The following is a 21,319-nucleotide window of genomic DNA, read 5'->3' as shown; positions in this document are numbered from 1 at the left end:
CCATGAGCTAATAATGCCCCCAGAGGTGCCCCCATATACTAATAATGCCCCCAGAGGTGCCCCCATATACTAATAATGCCCCCAGAGGTGCCCCCATATACTAATAATGCCCCCAGAGGTGCCCCCATACACTAATAATGCCCCCAAAGGTGCCCCCATATACTAATAATGCCCCCAGAGGTGCCCCCATACACTAATAATGCCCCCAGAGGTGCCCCCATACACTAATAATGCCCCCAGAGGTGCCCCCAATGACATAATAATGCCCCCAGAGGTGCCCCCATATACTAATAATGCCCCCAGAGGTACCCCCATATACTAATAATGCCCCAGAGGTGCCCCCATATACTAATAATGCCCCCAGAGGTGCCCCCCATGAACTAATAATGCCCCCAGAGGTGCCCCCATATACTAATAATGCCCCCAGTGGTGCCCCCATATACTAATAATGCCCCCAGAGGTGCCCCCCAAGAACTAATAATGCCCCCAGAGGTGCCCCCATATACTAATAATGCCCCCGGAGGTAACCCCATATACTAATAATGCCCCCGGAGGTGCCCCCATGAACTAATAATGCCCCCAGAGGTGCCCCCATACACTAATAATGCCCCCAGAGTTGCCCCCATACACTAATAATGCCCCCAGAGGTGCCCCCATATACTAATAATGCCCCCAGAGGTGCCCCCATACACTAATAAATGCCCCCAGAGGTGCCCCCATACACTAATAATGCCCCCAGAGGTGCCCCCATGAGATAATAATGCCCCCAGAGGTGCCCCCATATACTAATAATGCCCCCAGAGGTGCCCCCATATACTAATAATGCCCCCAGAGGTGCCCCCATATACTAATAATGCCCCCAGAGGTGCCTCCCATGAACTAATAATGCCCCCAGAGGTGCCCCCATATACTAATAATGCCCCCAGAGGTGCCCCCATATACTAATAATGCCCCCAGAGGTGCCCCCATGAGATAATAATGCCCCCAGAGGTGCCCCCATGAGCTAATAATGCCCCCAGAGGTGCCCCCATATACTAATAATGCCCCCAGAGGTGCCCCCATATACTAATAATGCCCCCAGAGGTGCCCCCATATACTAATAATGCCCCCAGAGGTGCCCCCCATGAACTAATAATGCCCCCAGAGGTGCCCCCATATACTAATAATGCCCCCAGAGGTGCCCCCATATACTAATAATGCCCCAGAGGTGCCCCCCATGAACTAATAATGCCCCCAGAGGTGCCCCCATATGCTAATAATGCCCCCATATACTAATAATGCCCCCAGAGGTGCCCCCATACACTAATAATGCCCCCAGAGGTGCCCCCCATGAACTAATAATGCCCCCAGAGGTGCCCCTAAAAAAACAAACATCCTACTCACTTAATCCGCGCTGTGCAGGCAGCAGCTCTTCCTCCTCTTCGGGCTCCATCTTGCGAGCCGCAGGGACGGGACTTGCCGGAGAGGTCACGGCCCGGCCTCCCATAGGCTGCTGGTATGAAGTGCCGGCAGCCAGGCCTGTATTTAGAGTTTATGCTGCCCTAGGCACTTTGCACGCTGAGGTGCCCCCCCTCCATTACTGTACATGCATGGTATATACCCTGGCACTTGGGTGTCGCTCTGCTTGATGCCCGCTGTTCTCATCAAACAAATGTGATGGAGGAAGGAAGGAGGCCGGGGACGTCTTAGTTTGGGGGCCGCTTCTGTCCAGTGTCGGACTGGGGGACCTGGGGCCCACCAATATAGAACCAGTGAGACACGACATGCTGGCCCGCTCCTTTTCTGAATTAATCTGTATTTGTGACAAATCCCTACATTTATACAGCTCTCAGGGTATGCTGGGAGTTGTAGTCTCTGAGAGGACAACCCTGTAATAAATCACTGTGTGCAGAGGCTCCTGGTGGCTGCAATCTGTGGGTGACAACCATCAGCCCTGAAGGTCCAGCAATACATCTGTCTACACTGTACTACAACTCCCAGCATACTCTGAGGGCTGCAGACTGTCAGTACATGCTGGGAGTTGTAGTGCCTGCAGCTGTTGTAGTTGGGTCCTATACACTGGATGCTTTGTGGCATATAAGAATACAAAGATCTGTGGGGGCTCAGTGCAGGGAAGTGACCCCAGAACATCACTAATAGGGGATAGAACAAAACATCTACCACTATCCCCTATTAGTGATGTTCTGGGGTCACGTCCCTGCACTGAGCCCCCACAGATCTATGTATTCTTATATGCTACAAAGCATCCAGTGTATAATGCACCTAGGACCCAACTACAACAGCTGCAGGCACTACAACTCCCAGCATTTACTGACAGTCTGCAGCCCTCAGCATATGCTGGGAGTTGTAGTGCCTGCGGCTGTTGTAGTTGGGTCCTAGTTTAAAAGTTTGCGCTAGTGTACTGTAGTGACCGCAGGGCTGTGTCAGTACACTACCGCAAACAATACACTGACCCATTTATACCCCAATGGTACACAGGCTCTGCACACTATAGAAGTGATTACAGTGCAGTTACTAATGACTCACAGGTGACGTCTTCTCCGATTGCCGTCGCTTCTTGCTTTCTTCTCCATCTGGCGAAGAAGACTTCTCCGACCACAACTAGTCTGCAAGCAGGCAGCTGGGGGTGACTGGGGAAGGGAGGCAGCTGGGGGTGGCAGGGGAAGCCGCTGGGGTGAAGGGGAGAAGCTGGGGTGACAGGGGGAAGGAGAGCAGCTGGGGTGACGGGGAGGGGGAGCAGCTAGGGGTGGCAGGGGGAGAATCTGGGGAGGCAGAGGGAGCAGCTGGGGGCAAGGGGAGTAGATGGGGGCAGGAGGAGGAGCAGATGGGGGGCAGGGGGAGCAGCTGGGGTGAGAGGGGCAGGGGTAGTAGATGGGGGCAGGGGGAGCAGCTGGGGTGAGAGGGGCAGGGGGAGCAATGTGGGGCAGAGGGATCAGCTCGGGGGCAGCAGCTGGGGTGGCAGGGGGAGTAGATGGGGGCAGGAGGAGCAGCTGGGGTGGCAGGCAGGGGGAGAAGATGGGGGGCAGGAGGAGCAGCTGGGGGGCAGGGAGAGCAGCTGGGGGTGCTGGTGGAGAGGCTAGGGGGTGCAGGAGGAGAGGCTGGAGGGGGGTACAGGAGGAGAGGCTGGAGGGGGGGTACAGGAGGAGAGGGTGGAGGGGGGGGACAGGAGGAGAGGCTGGAGGGGGGGTACAGGAGGAGAGGCTGGAGGGGGGGTACAGGAGGAGAGGCTGGAGGGGGGGTACAGGAGGAGAGGCTGGAGGGGGGTACAGGAGGAGAGGCTGGAGGGGGGGTACAGGAGGAGAGGCTGGAGGGGGGGTACAGGAGGAGAGGCTGGAGGGGGGTACAGGAGGAGAGGCTGGAGGGGGGTACAGGAGGAGAGGCTGGAGGGGGGTACAGGAGGAGAGGCTGGAGGGGGGGTACAGGAGGAGAGGCTGGAGGGGGTACAGGAGGAGAGGCTGGAGGGGGGGTACAGGAGGAGAGGCTGGAGGGGGGGTACAGGAGGAGAGGCTGGAGGGGGGGTACAGGAGGAGAGGCTGGAGGAGGGGTACAGGAGGAGAGGCTGGAGGGGGGGTACAGGAGAGGCTAGAGGGGGGGTACAGGAGGAGAGGCTGGAGGGGGGGTACAGGAGGAGAGGCTGGAGGGGGGGGTACAGGAGGAGAGGCTGGAGGGGGGGTACAGGAGGAGAGGCTGGGGGAAGAGGGAGCGGCCGGGGGAGCAGAGGCAGGCTTCGCAGGTCCCCCCTTCCCATTGGTCCGGTGAGCTTCCGGCACACGCTGCCTCTATCACTGGCCGGAAGCTCACAGCTGCAGCCCCGCGGTCCAGGAACTTCTCTCCTGCTCGGCGCGATGACGTCACATGCGCCGCTGCCGAGCAGCAGAGAAGGACCGCAGGGCTGCAGCTGTGAGCTTCCGGCCAGTGATAGAGGCAGCGTGTGCCGGAAGCTCACCGGACCGAAGCGGCACAACCCCCCCCCCCCCCGGGTGGCAAGGGGGGCCGTGCGGGCCCCCCTAGCGTAGCGGTCGGGGGGGCTGCGGCCGGCGGGCCCGCCGGGCCCCCCCCCCATGTCTCTTAGGGTCCGGGCCCCATACGGCAGTACCGGTTGTACTGCCCTATCGGCGGCTCTGCCCTCACTTTAGTAGGTCAGACAGGCTCACTTCCTCAAAACAAATGTGACGTCACGTCTCAAGTGTATGCAGCAGCAGGGGGCGCATGTAAAAGTATAGAAAGGGAATAGACGTCTATTCTCCATCCCTCCCTCCCTCCCTGGGCTGGTAATGTCCCCCTCCCTCTGTCCCACCCCCCTGCCCGGTCCTATTATACTTGCTGCAGTGGCTCACCCCAACTAGCTGCCCCCTCTGAGCCCATCTCTCCCCTGGCCGGTCCCCTGCAGGAGCACTCACCGGAACCGGGCGGCCGAGTGAGCGCTGAGATGAAGCAATCTGAGCCAGTCTTAGCGCTCACCCGGCCGCCCGGTTCCGTGCACAGTGAAGCAAGCTGCTTGGGAGAAGGTGCAGCTGCTTGGTGCATAAGGTGCATAAGAGCTCACCCCACCGGGACAGGGCGGCGGCGGGTGAGCGCTCTGCACGGGACCAGGCGGCGGGCTGTGATTGAGGGGAGCAGGCTCGGAGGAGGAGGTGCATGAGCGCTCACCCCGAAGGGCGGCGGGTGAGCGCTCGTGCTAAGGACCGGGCACAGTGCTCACATGAGGGGCGGCAAGTTGCACCCCGCCGGAACGGCTCCTGCAGGGGACCGGCCAGGGGAGAGATGGGCTCAGAGGGGGCAGCTAGTTGGGGTGAGCCACTGCAGCAAGTATAATAGGACCGGGCAGGGGGGTCGGACAGAGGAAGGTGGACATTACCAGCCCAGGGAGGGATGGAGAATAGACGTCTATTCCCTTTCTATACTTCTACATGCGCCCCCTGCTGCTGCATACATTTGAGACGTGACGTCACATTTTTTTTGAGGAAGTGAGCCTGTCTGACCTACTAAAGTGAGGGAAATAGCACTATATGTGCATTTCCCATAATTAGTGTATATTAGGGATTTCTATAACTTTCTTTATGTAATAACATATTTAAAAACACATTTTGCCCGGAGTACCCATTTAAGGAGAAAAAGATGGTCTTTAAATCAGGAAACAAGGAAAGACTAAGAAATGGAGCTAAGGCATCAAATCCGGGAGGGAAAGGCCAATTATAAGAGAAAGATGGAAGAACAAATGGAACACAGAAACATTAGCGAGGTCTGGGAAAGTCTTAAGTCAATTTCTGGACACAGACAGCCTGTCTCCCAGGTAGAAGGAGATACAAAGTGGCTTAATAAGCTCAATCTATTCTTCAATAGGTTTGTTCACACACCAGCTCCTCCCACCCCAGCATCAGTCTCCTCTCCTACACTAAGGGCCCTATTCCACCGGACGAATATCGTTCAGATTATCGTTAAATCGTTTGAATCTAAACGATAATCGTTCGTTTGAATAGCAGTTAAAGTGACACTGTCACCTCCTTTTTGCATTCTGACATCTCTACACAGGTGTAAAGGGTAAATTTAGCAGTTTTCATACCTTATTTTATATCATACGTCATGGTGCTTCTTCAAGTAAAAAGTCATCTTTTGTCAACTGCAGATTGTGTTAAGTGGGCGGGGCCTCACAGTATTAGCACCACTTAGCCCCACCCACAGCGCCACTGTTGGCCTAGACCTTTAGGCCAGCCTGTTCCAATGGCCGGTGAGGGGGCGGGGCCAACGGTGGCATTGTGGGTGGGGCTAAGAGGCGCTAATGATGCGAGGCCACGCCCACTCAACACAATCTGCAGTTGATAAAAGACTACTTTTTACTTGAACAAGCACAATGACGTATGATATAAAAACGCTAAATTTACCCATTACACCTGTGTAGAGATGTCAGAATGCACAAAGGGGGCGACAGTGTCACTTTAACTGCTATTCAAACGAACGATTATCGTTTAGATTCAAACGATTTAACGATAATCTGAACGATAGGACCTGTAACTCTGTAGTGGCATCAGCCATCTTCTTCGGAGTGGCCTGCTGGGGGAGTGGCATATCAACCAGCGATAGGAACAAACTGGACAAGCTGATCAGAAGGGCCAGCTCTGTCCTTGGAAGCCCCCTGGAACTGGTGCAGGTGGTGGGGGAGCAAAGGATTTTGTCAGTGGTCAGCTCCATACTGGAAAATGACTCCCATCCTATGCAAGAGACCGTGACAGCACTGGGCAGTACTAGTACTAGTGCGAGAAGGAGCGATATCGGAAGTCCTTCCTTCCTGCAGCGGTTAGGCTGTACAATCATCACCGACCTATGCAGAGATCACTCCACAAAAAGAACTTAGGTGGATATTTACTAACAAATCTAAAAACACGATTTTGTCAAAGATGTTTTGCCATAATTTCCAATCTAATGTGTTTAGTCAAAATTATGTAAATTGTCTAATAGCATAGTAAATGTGTCTTAAAAATAATGGTCTTTTAATTAGTCTAATAAATTCACCTGGTTTGGAGCAGACGTAGCGATGTGCCAATATATGCGACTTTTTAAAAAATTGCGCAGTTAATAAATTTAGCTAAAAAAGAATTCTGGCGCACTATCGATCTAATTAACAACAAAAAATCTAATTCAAAAAGTCGCATCTAATTCGGATAGTCTTGTCTAAAAAAGCTTCATAAATTCATATTAGATTTATTTTGAGCGCAAACTAGATATATTAGACGCAATTAGTTTTATAAATGTCCCCCTAAATATTTTTACTGTATCTTTTTTACCTTTTCTTCTCTTTGTCTACTTTAATCGTAATGCCTTTACCTTACCATTTTAGCTTTTTGTATATGCTGCTGTAACACACTGAATTTCCCCATGGTGGGACTATTAAAGTATTATCTTATCTTATCTTACATTCTGTATTTTGTAATATAATGTAGTAAACTGTTCCTAAACTATTCTTACTTTTCTCACAGCAGCGGGAATGCAAGCATCATTGCCCATCTTAAGATGCAGTTTATGTCATCAGTCTACACAGATGATCTAGAGCAGATGGACGACATTCTCAGACAAGGCCTGTCCTCCTCACTGAGAGATCAGCCCATCCCAGTTTACACCTATGGAAATATCTCCTCTGCAGTACTTGCTGGTATGTTCCTGGTATGACACATTGGTCCTCTTTGATAAAAACTAAAAAGTTGACTTTGTTCCCCATAGCAAACAGGTACTGCTCAGCTTTCAATTGATTAAGCTACTCAGTAAAAATAACACGCATTGGGATTGGCAGTGTACATCGGGATTGGCGGTGTGCATTGGGATTGGCGGTGTGGATTGTTATTGGCAATGTGCATTGTGATTGGTGGTGTGGATTGTAATTGGCGGTGTGGATTGGGATTGGCAGTGTACATTGGGATTGGCAGTGTACATTGGGATTGGCGGTGTGCATTGGGATTGGCGGTGTGCATTGGGATTGGCAGTGTGGATTGTTATTGGCAAAGTGCATTGTGATTGGCGGTGTGGATTGGGATTGGCAGGGTGCATTGGGATTGGTGGTGTGCATTGGGATTGCCAGTGTGCATTAGGACTAGCGGTGCGCATTTGGATTGGTACAGCAAATGCACACAAATTGGTACAGCAAATGCTATGCTATACATCAGGATACCGGATAGAATGACATGCCAAACTATGCTATAACCACAGGTCCTCAATTTAATATTCTATTAGTAAATAGCTAAATAATAAAAACACTGGGTAAAACTTCTGCACAAAATGAAATGAGGGATTTGGTGGACAGTAAACATTTTATGGATCAGTGCCAGGCAGAAGCTGTCAAGGCTAATAACATCATGGGATGCATGAAAAGAGGCTGAGATGTTAATAACCTGTTATATCATCTGCCCAAAGGTAACTCTGTCAGGTGCAGGGCCGTATTTACCATTAGGCACCCGTGGTCCGGTGCCTAGGGAAGCACATTGCAGGGGGGCAGCACAAGGGAGCAGGGAGACAGAAAAAACTAATTTTTTTGTTTTTATTTTTTTAGTTTCCCTCCTCCCGTTCAGATTTGCCAGTAAATCTGGTGTCTTTTCTAGGGGGGTGGGGGGTATGGTGGTATTGGTCAGGTCCAGGGCCGGGACAAGGAGTTTTGGTGCCCTAGACAGAGAAGGCAAATGGCGCCCCCCCAGAGTAGACTGTACACTATGCGGGGACAGCCAGGAGGCTATACTGTATGTGGGGGCTGATACTTGGTCATCACAGGCTCTGCAGAGTATTACCACACTGCAGACTATATGGGAGAGTCCAGTATGTATATTGTAACCTCTAAATATAACAGGACCATGTATACTGTACCCCCTGACTGTAACAGGACCATGTATACTGTACCCCCTGACTGTAACAGGACCATGTATACTGTACCCCCTGACTGTAACAGGACCGTGTATACTGTAACCCCTGAATGTAACAGGACCGTGTATACTGTACCCCCTGACTGTAAAAGGACCGTGTATACTGTACCCCCTGAATGTAACAGGACCATGTATACTGTACCGCCTGACTGTAACAGGACCATGTATACTGTACCCCCTGACTGTAACAGGACCGTGTATACTGTACCCCCTGAATGTAACAGGACCGTGTATACTGTACCCCCTGACTGTAACAGGACCATGTATACTGTACCCCCTGACTGTAACAGGACCATGTATACTGTACCCCCTGAATGTAACAGGACCGTGTATACTGTACCCCCTGAATGTAACAGGACCATGTATACTGTACCCCCTGACTGTAACAGGACCATGTATACTGTACCCCCTGACTGTAACAGGACCATGTATACTGTACCCCCTGAATGTAACAGGACATGTATACTGTACCCGCTGACTGTAAATCACTGGTGTCAGGGGGATTAGCCTGTACACAATAAACAGAATATAAGTGTTCACCAACCTGTGGCAGGACTACAACTCCTATCATGCTGTGACTGTTGTAGTTTTGGAGCAGCTGGTGACCCTCAGGTTGGGGTACAATATGGGAAGTGCTGTGTATAGAGGAGCAGTGCAGGGATATGGGGCAGTGTTATATGGGGCAGCCCTGTGACCTAGGTGACCTCCCTCTCCCAGCAGCTAAAGAATGAGGAGAGTCAGTGAACTCACCAGACAGCAGCCCAGCAGTCGGTACAGCCTCCAGCAGTCAGACAGAGAAGAGGTCACATGGTGAGGAGGGGGCGGAGCCTCTGTAGGTCCTGGCAGGTCCTGCAGGTCCTGGCAGGTCAATGATTTTTTTTTTTTTTTTTAAAGAAATTGAAATTGCGCCCCCTGTAACTTACCACTAGATGGTGCCCTAGGCCATCGCCTACCCTGGCGTACCCTTTGTCCCGGCCCTGGTCAGGTCTGGTATCGCCAATAGGTGCGTGAAGATGGGGCGTCTTCAGGTTTAGTGCCTAGGGCAGCAGCAGCTGTTAATACAGCCCTGGTCAGGTGTTACACTCTGGGATAATAGGTGCCTTTTCGCACTATGACCACTTGGTGTCTCACTCTCCCCTGTTTCTCCTAGACACAGCTGAAGGAAAAGGGTTAACTGCGCTTTTTTTCTTCACTGTTTCAACTGGTCACTGGTGCAGATACCACACACACTCCTGACCTATTACATTTCTTCCTTCTCCTCTCCTCAGTATGTGTCCACCAATGGGAAGCTAGCCCAAGTCACCTTTATATATAAGGGGGTTAGTTCCTGGTTGGGGGAGTCTGTCAGTAGTAGTAAAGTTGATGAGAGAAAGACACAGCCATGGAGCCAGAGAGGCTAAAAGTAACTTTGCATTGCTAAACCCAAAGCTGAGCTGTCACCTGGGTCAACCTTGTCTACGCCTGGCTTCCTTTTCAATAGTCAGAACAATCTACAAAGCCAAGAATTAATCCTCAGTGGGACAAAGGGCCTTAGCCGAAGTATTCCACTGGTACCTGCTCAACCTCCTCAGGTAATTATGAGGAGTTAGCTTCGCCCAGTAGTTCAAGCCTCGTGACTTATACTACTGAACCTGACACTGACTGGTTTGGCAAAAGGCAGTAGTTCACTTCATTTATCTTAACTGTGAGTACGAGGATTTCTTCTGTAACACTATTAACACTATCCCAGCAGAGTATTGTAACTATGCCTAGGCAAGGTCCTCCAAGACAGCCCTCAGCAACTTCTGCCAAGTCAAGCACACTTCTACCTTCTTCTACTAGTCACTACTTCTAGCACAACCTACACCTGTATCTGCACTGCTTCCTTTATTTACTAGTATTGCACTGAAGATTTTGAGTAAAACTTTTTTTTTATGTTCTGGACATGTGCTACCCTTTACTAAGCCCAGTGACAGTGTTTCCAGGGGTGGGTAATGCCACTCCTGGCCACCGTGACAAGTACCCCAGTGAAAACACCAGAGCCCATCTGCTGTATACCACCAGGCCTGTATCTGCCATGAGGCGAGGTGAAGTGTTTGCCTCAGGCGGCAGATAACACAGCCCTTGAGGGGGCGGCATCAGCGTCCTGTGTCCTTATCATTACAACTAGTTACGGCTTAGTGCCCAGCCGTGTTTCCTGTCAGTTGCCTCATGAGAAGCGCTGAGGAGGCACTGGAAGCCTCATATTCACATCACATAAGACATAGATATAGTTATTATACTCTGCATCACTTACACACTGTAGAAAAGAAAAAGTTAGCAGCAGCGGGGACGCTATATTATGTCTTCTCTGCACTGCCGACCTCCGAGCTGACCTCAGCACAGTGCAAGAGCAGGAGAAGAGGCATAAAAGTAATGTTCTGCTCTGCTGTTAACGCTTTCTGTATTGCAGAATGTAAGTGATGCACAGTAATACTCTACATTCTGCAGTACTGAAAGAGTTAACAGAGCAGCCCGTTTTATGGCTCTTCTCCGGCTCCTGAGGTCAGAGGTCAGCAGTTGTAGATTGTTGTTTGTTTTGAAGCTCCCAGGGGGCCCATAGTGGCTCAAACAGTTAAAAAATCTGGTCACCGCACAGAGCACACTGTTATCTATAGTGGTGTCCCATACACACTGCGGTAATGCACTGTGCCTCTCCTGGATCTTCTCTCTCTGACTATTGCTCTGAGGGGGGGGGGGGGGGGGGGGCGCTTTGTCAGTTTTCGCCTCAGGCGCCAGAAAAGCTAGAATCGGCCCTGTATACCACCTAAGCTCCCTGAGCCATGGCACTGTAACCACGAGAAGTGGACCTCCTCTTTTGGGTTTTGTCGCCCTACAATTTGGATCGGATTTTCCAGACGACCTGCATCTAGCCTGCACCCCATATTGATGGTTATAAAGGTGCAGACTTGGAAAATATCTGTGTTTGTGGTGTTTTTAACATTTTTAGCCGAATAAATAAATGTGATGTTTTAGAAGTGTGATACGCCCCTGTGATTTTGTTCTTGATTTGTACGTATCTAAGGCCTGTGGTCGGTAACAATTTACTGATGTTTTTCTGTGATAGCGGACCTCCTCTACACCTAGAGACAATTGTGTAGTTACCACAGCAGACCATGGGACTGCTATGGGGTCTGTTCAGTAAGAGAACGGTGGTCTGTCTTCATGGAGCAGTGGCTGACAGCACCTCCCTACCCCCAACCAAACATACATGGGCACAGACAGTTTGGGTGCACAGGGGCCCGAAGAGGGGCCCATGGCTATAATGTTCAGCCCACTCACTGTTGTGCAGGGGGGGGGGGGGTGTTAAAAGATCCATTATCAGCTGCTGTATGTCCTGCAAGAAGTGGTGGATTCTTTCCAGTCTGACGCAGTGCTCTCTGCTGCCTCCTCTGTCCATATCAGGAACTGTCCAGAGTACTAGAGGTTTTCTATGAGGATTTGCTACTGCTCTGGACAGTTCTTGACATGGACAGAGATGGCAATAGTGAGTACTGTGTCAGACTAGAAAGAATATACCACTTCCTTCAGGACATAAAGAAGCTGATAAGTACAGCAAGACTTGAGATTTTTAAATAGAAGTAAATTACAAATCTAAATTATATGGGGAAAAAATGACGGAGCACCCCTTTAAGATCTTTGCTTGCCATCATTCAGTAGAAACTTGGTTTACTGCCAGTGGATAAAAAACAATCTTTGTCATGTGGTCTCTGCCCAGGTGCACGGCTGTACAGTACAGTTCTCAGAGCTTTGTTGCATAAATGTGTACATCACAAGACCCCAAGCATATTTTAGCCCCTGGCGGTAAACAAGGAAGGCTCCTATTCTATCTACAGTATTTATCTACATGAAAATGGTATAACTTTTTCTATTGTAATTAGGCAGACACCATTCCTTTGCTTAAGTATTGCATACAATGTTATTAGATAATTCAGTAGCTACCTATTATGCTTCTATAATACATGTTTCCATTTATCTAACAGCTTGTATTAATAGGCTTAAAATGTCCAGAGCTAGGCTAGCATAGAAGGAGCAGGAGTAGAAAAGGCATTGACTGGCTGCCAACTCTGCACTGTAATCTGAGCAATGCCGCTGCCGATCCTTTTTACAGATGCCAAGAACGATTGAAGTAAATGAAAAAATATTTTTTAAAAATTTAGAAAAAAAAAAGCTAAAAAAAAACCTACAGAGAGATTATTACAGAGCTGCATGCGTGTACAATTTAAAGGGAGAACAATAACTCTTTTTTTTAGGAACAGAAACTGTGTACATGATGCCTCAAGTCTATAAACCTGAGAACACCGTATATAGAATAGGATATAACAGGCAGCTTATCACATGTAACCTTGACACAATAGGAAAAGTATACTAAAAGGAAATATACACCATTGTGTAAATAATGTTTTTACCTTTTAATGGGGGGGGGGGGGGTGATTGCGCTTTCTCATTTTACATTTTTCTATCTATATGATAAAATAAAACAAAAATCTTGCACTTTTCATTCTTACTACTGGGGCTAAAATTAAAGGAGTTATCCAGGTAACAAAAATGATCCCCCTTCCCAATACCACCAGATACATGTATAACCTTCTGGCACCCATTCCCTGTTTTTTTCTCATTCTTATTGGCTTTGGATGTGTAATATCCTCTACTCTAGGTCCACTCAGACCACGCTAAGCCCCTCCCTTTGTGGTCTCAGGTCATGTGATCTCCTCTCTGGGGGCTGGGTTAGCTGTCTATTGACTTGGTAACCTGACCCCAGGAGACATCATCTGCATCATCTCCATGCACCTGTGCTGCTTCCATAGACTTGCATGGGTCCCTGAGCCTAGGTTTCTGTAATATGAAAAGGTATAATTCTATCTCTGCTTGCGGTCACTAAATGAAGGCATATGTACCTGTCTTTGTGTCAAAGCACATTATATTGTAAGTGTTATAGATGTTCTTATAGTCTTGATGGAACTGGAATGTTTTCATTCACTGTCAGCAAGCCGAGATCTAAACCTACACTACCCCCCCCCACCTTTTGGTAAACAAATGCCCGCTATGCAGCACATATATACACCATGCACGGGTCAGCTCTGCTACATCATCAGCTAGTATGAGATACATACTGGGGTGATGTGATGCAAAATCAGTGGAAAAAAACAGTCCTATGTTTACTGTGCAATAGTAATGACAGCAGTGGGCAAGAAAGAAAGCTAAGGGGGTGAGTACACAAATGGACCAATCAGGCAAATACATGATGGGAAATGTAGTTTACTATCTTGGATATAGACTGACTTTTAATAAAACTTGTAACTCAGGAATGGCAGCAGCTAGAAAGGCAGGAGATGGATCAAAATACTCAGGGGGACTTGGTAAGTAAGACCACTTAGCATTTAATTTTTTCGCTCTTAGGTTGATAACCCCTTAAAGTGATCTGTACAGCATTGCAGCGACATGTGACACCAGTAGATAGAGGAGACAATAGCAGCTCCCTGTGGAATGACCTCTACAAAGGTCACAGCCTACTCTCAGTGATGTTTCACATTAATTGCAAGGGGGCAGACTGTCTATAGGTGTCTATATCCATGAGGCTTACTGTAAAGCATGTCATTAAATGCTGTTAAAAACAGCTCAGGCCAGATGGCAGCCCCCATAACAATGTACAAAAAATAAAATATAGTCAGAAAATAAAAATAGATAAAAACAAAGGAACAATTTGTAGTATCTGACTCTAATCAGTACAAGAAAATTTAGGGGATACATTCCCTTTAAGTTTCCGCCTGTGTACTGACTGTAATGATCGTGATCTTCCCTAGTCCTCTACCTAACAAGCAACCCTATCTCATAAACTAGTGAAGATATTTAATACAATCAATAATATTGCTTCTCTTTAGCCGCTTTAAGGCTATGTTGCCACTATGTGCACTGTTTCAGTCTGGAAAGAATACACCACTTCCTGCAAGACATATAAAAGCTGTATGCTGCAGCTTAGTAAGGTCTGTAGTAGGGGTGAGCGAACTTTTGAAAAGTTCAGTTCGGTTCGATCCGGCGAACTTTCGTAAAGTTCGGATTCGTACAAACCGAACCTAAAACAAACCTTGCTATAACGGCTGAATAATTGCAGCTACAATAGTGGGAGTCTGATAGGGTATAGTTTTGTTTAGTTGCAGTTGCTATTACAATGAAAAAAAGTGGAAAAAATCTAAGTGCAAAAATAGTGAAAAAAAATAGTGGGAAAAAAAAGTGGAGGAGGAGGAGGAGGGGGCAGCACTTGATTGCACCCAGGCCAGTATTGTTGAGAAGAGACAATAAAGAAGAGACAATAAAAAGAGGCTATACATTTGTCTGATTATATATAATCACACCAAATAAAAAGTCATGAGCACTGCCCCCATTTAGCATTGTGCTACTTACTCCAGATGACAGTATTATACTTCTTTTATTATGCTTTTAATATCTTATAATATATAATAATATCCAATATAATTTCAGTGAAGCATGGAAATATGGTGCCCTTTATAATTGAATCAAAGTGCTAACACTTCTCACTTTTCTCTACCTATTTCTTTTTTTTTATCTCCCTATCTCTCCCTAGATCTCACTATTTTTTTATTTAGATGTCTATCTCTCCCTATCTCTTGATTTCTCAGCCTCTTTCCCTATCTATCACCTTATCTTCTATATCTACCCTGTATGTGTGTATATATATATATATATATATATATATATACACCCTGGATCTTGCTATTTGTTTTTTTCTCTTCTTCTCTCCTGCTTCTCTCACTAACACTTTCCATTCCTTCTCTATCTATCTATCTGTCTATCTATCTCTTTTCCCTCTCTATCTAATAGGGAGCTCCTCTCTCTCTGTGAAGTTTGGCAACACACTGACAAGCCGTTGGCGCGCTCAGGCACCTTAGAGGCTGTGGGGTGACGTCACACATCTTGATTTTCACAGAAAACCAGGATTCAAGGGACCATAGGAGTAATAATCCCTTGTATCCTGGTCTGTTCTGTGAAAAAAGTACAGTTTTGCGTTGCCGTTGTTATTTTAACTAGATTCGTAACAAACTTTCCCAAAGTTCGGTTTGGTTCCAAACCGAACTTTTTGCAAAGTTCCTAACCAATCTGGTTCGTTAAGGTTCGTTAAGGTGCTGGTAATTTTTTATGAAGCCATAATGTTCCGATACTAAACTTTGTTTTGAGTTATTTATTTAATTTGATATGAAGTTAAAAAAAAACTAGGTGAGCATCCTCTAAGTGTGACGAGTGTCCTTTTGGCCTCCATGTGGCCTGTATATATTAAAAAAAGGTGTGGAAAAGAGTAGTACCTGACATTAATTCACACACTTGTATCCTTTAAAAAAATGCACTTCTGCAATTATTATTTTTTTTAATTTTTCATTATGCCAGTATATATAATATTATACACTTCAGCTAGTGTTAGCTTATACACTTGTTCCTTTCTATCTAAAATTCCTGGAAATCTTGTTTTTTTTTTGTTTTGTTTTTTAATACAATGGGGCCTTTATGGAACAAATGCCACTGTATGTTATCAATCAGAACCCTTTAATAAACAGTTTCACTTGGTCTATACATTAAACAGGGGCCAATAGTTTTATGATATTGATTATTTTAAATCACTGGTTCAATTTGTTTTACTGGTTATTATATGATACCATACTGACATAGGTTTAACGTCAAAGAATCTGATTAGGCAGCTATAATAAAGGACCTATGGACCATTGATTGCCCCTACAAATTTTGAATATTCAAAGAAGAGGTCCGTGGAGACTCAGTTGTGAGTCTCAAATCACGGGAATAGCCAGATATCCCTCTCTCCAGAGAAGTAAGCCTGTTACCAAGGGGTGCCCCCCAGTGGGGAGAGCGTCAAACCACCCCGATACGTAGCCCCTAAGGTCCTCACTCTGTTGCGAGCATTAGGACGTAAATAGGGAAACACCAGGGTGGCCCCAGGGTGTATACCCAGCATAAACTGATGATCTAATGTTGTGCGTGTTTCCTGCAAAGTATCCTTGCTGTGCATAAAATGTCCATCAGTGTGTACCCACCATGGAAACACCTGCCTTTTATTTGCAACTTTTATACCTTACTCAAGGCAATATGAATACGTCCCTACCATCTGCCAACACCAGCATTCATTTCAATCCATTTGTGAATGTCCCAAAATATGTCATTATTATTGTTATTATTATTAATTTCATTACATAGGTTTTGTTTTAATAGTTTTTTTCCTTTTCCTGATTTACATGCAGATAATAAAGGACTATCCTTCTACTCTATAGGTCTAAAGTCAGGTAAGACAAGTACAAAAAGTTCATGAATTTAAACAATTGTTAAGTGTGAGGGCTTGACAGAATGAATTGCAGGAGTGTGCTACCTGGCCCCCTGATGTGGCAGGCCCCATAGCAGCCACTATGGCGGTAGTTATGCCTCTTTGTGAGGCTGATAACAATAAAGACAAATTGACAGCACAGATATGTAGATAGGATATACTCAGGGGCGGATTATAATGAGGGCAATCTGGGCAACCACCCCGGATCCGAACTCCAGGGGGGCCCAGGGAGATTGCCCCATTATAATCCACGCAGGCCGTTGGCGCGATGATGTCACATGTCAGCTGACGAGCAGGAAGGGAGAGAAGTGCGGGCACCAGGACTGCAGCAGTGAGCCTCCGGCCCGGTGTGTAACCGTTTGCATGTGCCGGAAGCTCACCCCTGGCCCCTCAACAGCACTGGGGGGGGTATTGGCTGGCCCAGGACAACAGCCGCAGTGATGCTGCTGCCACCCCCTGCCCCTTTCATCCTAGCCGTTCCTCTCTGCACCTGCCACCCCCAGCTTCTCCCCCCGCCCCTGCCACCCCCAGCCTCTCCTCCCTGCCACCAGCAGCCCCCACTGAGCCCCCACAGAACTCTGTATAGTGATCTTCCATAAAGCATCCAGTGTATAATGCACCTAGGACCCAACTACAACAGCTGCAGGCACTACAACTCCCAGCATTTACTGACAGTCTGCAGCCCTCAGGATATGCTGGGAGTTGTAGTACAATGCTCTGATAACTGTAGACAGATGTATTGCTGGACCTTCAGGGCTGATGGTTGTCAGCCACAGCCACCAGGAGCCTCTGCACACAGTGATTTATTATAGGGTTGTGGCCTCAGAAACTACAACTCCCAGCATACCCTGAGAGCTGTATAAATGTAGGGGGTTCTGAGAGTTTGACTGAAAATGTTATTCACAAGGGATTTGTCAGATACAGATGAATCCAGAAAAGGAGCGGGTCAGCGTGTTGTGTCTCACTGGTTCTATATTGGTGGACCAGTGAGACACAAGATAGATAGATAGTGTGTTGCTTGTGATCTGGTATCTGGCTCTCCAGTCCACCAGCTGGCTGAAGACGGGGGAGTCAGATGCTCGATGACAAGCAGTCCGGATGGTAAGTATACATTTCTGTGTTATCTGAAAACTGAATGCAAGGATTAATACTGTACATATCCTATATAAATATCTGTGCTGTCATTTTTTATGGCTGCTCAAACTATACAAGGATCATTCGTGGAGCCTGTCCCCTTGTTTTGTTGTTACGTGTAAAGGAACGTTAAACCGGCGCCGATCTCACCGATCTGCGGCAAATATTTTGCCGTCACGTTTCTAACAACCCTTCTGGCCTATAGTCGTCCCATGTAAAAGGCCCCTTAGGGTCTTTTTGCAAAGGCCAGTTATCAGCATCGAGGGTTCCAGCGATAAGCCGACAAACAAGAATTCTATTGTTCATTGGCTGATCGCATCATTTGTGCAGGCATTAAAATTATCAGTTTTCTGTACACCTTCCTGTGTGACGTTAAAAGGCTGCACTATTGATCCTTATAATGGCCCTGTAAACCAGCGCCGATCTGGTAGATTGGAGATCATTTGCGCCGATAGTCAAGCTGTGTAACACAGCTCTTAAGGCCCTATTACACGGGCCTATTTTGAGAAGCAAGCGAGTGCCTACCTGTCAGGTCAGTGCTTGCTTGCTCCTCGTAAGAGTGTGTGTGTGTGGGGGGGGGGGGGGGGGGGCGCGGGGGCGCGAGGAGCTGCAGAAGGGGCTAAAGATCGTCCGGGGAACCCATAGGAGGTAGCGGCGGTCTGATGCCCTCTCTCAGCAAATGACTATCATTATAGTATTTTTGAGCATGTTGAAAGACAAGGATCAGCCAACATCATGCATGTTGGCTGATAGTTCTTGTTAAAAGGCAACGATTACACCAAGTGATTATTGCCTGTAACGGAGGATAAACGCTTGGTGTAATAGTGCCTTTAGTCTTTGTTCTTCATTAATCTTTTGTCCTCATGTACTGTAATTATTGCCTCTTTATTCATTTGCTGCTGCCATGTTCTTACCTCGACAGGAAGTTGTCCACCTCAAGTATTTGCCTGCAAGAACAGCCAATGCATTGTAAAACAGAACCCAGAATGTGACAGTGTTCGTGACTGCAAAGATGGATCAGATGAGAAGAACTGCAGTGAGTTTGCATTTGAAAATTTGTTAAAAATTGGCCACAGACAATATTGCAAATATAACCACAGTGTTAGGATTATGAAAGCGCTCTATACCCCAAATTTTCCCACACATGAATGCATAAATGTGAGTAAATGTATGCCATATAGTTGTATATGTTTATTAGATAGATTGTTGTATCTTCCTTGAAAATAAGACAGTGACTTCTATAAATTTTTTCTCCCTAAAGAGCAAAAATTTGGGGGTGCGTCCAATTTCTCTCTCTTACCTTTCTTACCTTCATCTTCTGCTCCATTTTTATATTAACTCCAGTTGACCCTTCTAATAAATATCAACAGAGCGGACCGGCCAAGGCAGATCAGTGCACTGGGTGCAATAAATGTAACTTATTGTACCCAAATTTATGTATGCTAGATATTTTGTATTGCCTGGTCTGTCTGTAGACTGATTTACTAATCTGCAAAGTTCCATTATACATTTAGGCCCCTTACACATCACAAACTCCTCTTCTGAATGTCTGTTTACATCTAAATGAGGATTGGATTGTTGCACATAGAGGGTAAACATTCCCTTATGTTTTCTTAGAGAATAGTTCTCCTCTGCTATGTGCCAAGATCTGCTTTTCTTTTAGATATAGAAGTATGGGAATTTGATATGAAAGTGACCTTAAGGACCTTTTACATGGGCAGATTGTTGGCCCGGCCAGGAGCATTGCAAGAAATGTGTAAAAGTGACAGTGATCAGCAGAGGAGTGGGAAAATGCTGATTCTCTGCTGATCGTGCCTTTAAAGGGGTAGTGCGGCGGTAAAAAATTATTCACAGAATAACACACGTTACAAAGTTATACAACTTTGTAATGTATGTTATGTCTGTGAATGGCCCCCTTCCCCGTGTCCCACCACCCCCACCCGTGTACCCGGAAGTGTAGTGCATTATACATACCTGATCCGTGCCGACACGCGTCCGCCATCTTGTGCCAAACGTCATCTTCAGCCGGCCTGCCCGAACACCTCCGTTCTTCCCGAGTGCCGGCCGCGTCATCAGCTGCTCCGCCGCGATTGGCTGAGCATAACTGTGCTCGGCCAATCGCGGCTCAGCGGCCGAAGATGACGTTTGGCACAAGATGGCGGACGCGTGTCGGCACGGATCAGGTATGTATAATGCACTACACTTCCGGGTACACGGGTGGGGGTGGTGGGACACGGGGAAGGGGTCCATTCACAGACATAACATACATTACAAAGTTGTATAACTTTGTAATGTGTGTTATTCTGTGAATAATTTTTTACCGCCGCACTACCCCTTTAAAGCAAGCTTTAAAATGTATAAATGTTAGCCGCTGATCTTCCTAAACAGGGGTGTGAGGCCAATAACGATAAAGGCAAACTGAAAGCATGCATATGCGTTTATCCATGCTGTTAGTTTCCAGATCACACAGCAGTACATACTTACCTAGTGCGCTGCTGCTGTGATCCGACATCTTGATATCTGGCTCTTCCATCAAGCCTCTGTATCTTTACACCATCGCTTACTTCACAATGATCGACAGATGGGAGAGACAGGGCATGAAGGTAGCCGCTGGATGGGAGAGACAGAGAAGAGGATACCAGATCACAGCAGCAGCACATGTACCATCATTTTCCATGGCTGTACAAATGATACATGGATCGTTCGTGCAGCCCATCGTGCCATGTAAAGGCAATGAAAATGAGTGCTGATCTTGCTAATCAGTGCTCATTTTCGGCCATCTGTGGTCGACAAATCAGGTAGTATAAAAGGACCTACTCAGTTGACTATTTAATGGTGACTGTTTACTTATGCCCACCTCCTTACCGCTTCTTCAGATTGTGGTACTCGACCTGCAATGCAAAAAAACAACAGAATAGTTGGAGGGTCCGATGCTTCAAAGGGAGAGTTTCCATGGCAGGTCAGTCTGAGAGAGAACAATGAACACTTCTGTGGTGCCACCATAATAAGTACTAAGTGGCTGGTGTCAGCAGCTCACTGCTTTAATGAGTAAGTAAAGCTGGATTTTTCTTTTAATTTCACTGCTTATTCATTGTTAAAATAACTGTTGGTGCAGATTTCTAGGACATAACTGATATGCTCCCACTGTCAGGTGCAGTCTGCTGTCAGGCAAAGGCAAATGTATGCATTCAATAATCAAATGACTAACGTAAATTCATTCTCTCGTCCTCTCGTCATCTTTTGATCTGCCCATAATATCTTCGCAAATCTTTCGGTGTATGTACAGATGGTCCGTTTGTTATTACGATCATTCGTATACTTACATACGAATGATCATAATTACGATCGTACATGGACTATCCTGCCGTGTAATATGGTGAATGATTTCAGGTTGTTTACAAAAGCGCTTGTTTGTGATTGT

The 21,319-nt window shown here is 47.0% G+C and overlaps 1 protein-coding gene across 2 annotated transcripts in view; it reads left to right on the top strand.

Moving 5' to 3' along the window:
- The window catches only part of TMPRSS9 (transmembrane serine protease 9), a 108,368-nt gene that overhangs the window by 65,323 nt on the left and 21,726 nt on the right, over window positions 1-21,319 (top strand). For both annotated transcript variants that reach the window (XM_069977969.1, XM_069977967.1), the window contains exons 5-8: window positions 6,975-7,147; window positions 16,685-16,726; window positions 18,821-18,934; window positions 20,775-20,946. In XM_069977969.1, coding sequence (XP_069834070.1) covers window positions 6,975-7,147; window positions 16,685-16,726; window positions 18,821-18,934; window positions 20,775-20,946 — 501 coding nt within the window. The remainder of the gene's footprint in view (window positions 1-6,974; window positions 7,148-16,684; window positions 16,727-18,820; window positions 18,935-20,774; window positions 20,947-21,319) is intronic.

The sequence above is a fragment of the Dendropsophus ebraccatus genome, chromosome 7 (assembly GCF_027789765.1).
Source record: "Dendropsophus ebraccatus isolate aDenEbr1 chromosome 7, aDenEbr1.pat, whole genome shotgun sequence".
NCBI classification, from domain to species: Eukaryota; Metazoa; Chordata; class Amphibia; order Anura; family Hylidae; genus Dendropsophus; species Dendropsophus ebraccatus.
Note: the sequence above shows the minus strand (reverse complement) of the source record. Positions and strands in the feature narration are given on the sequence as shown.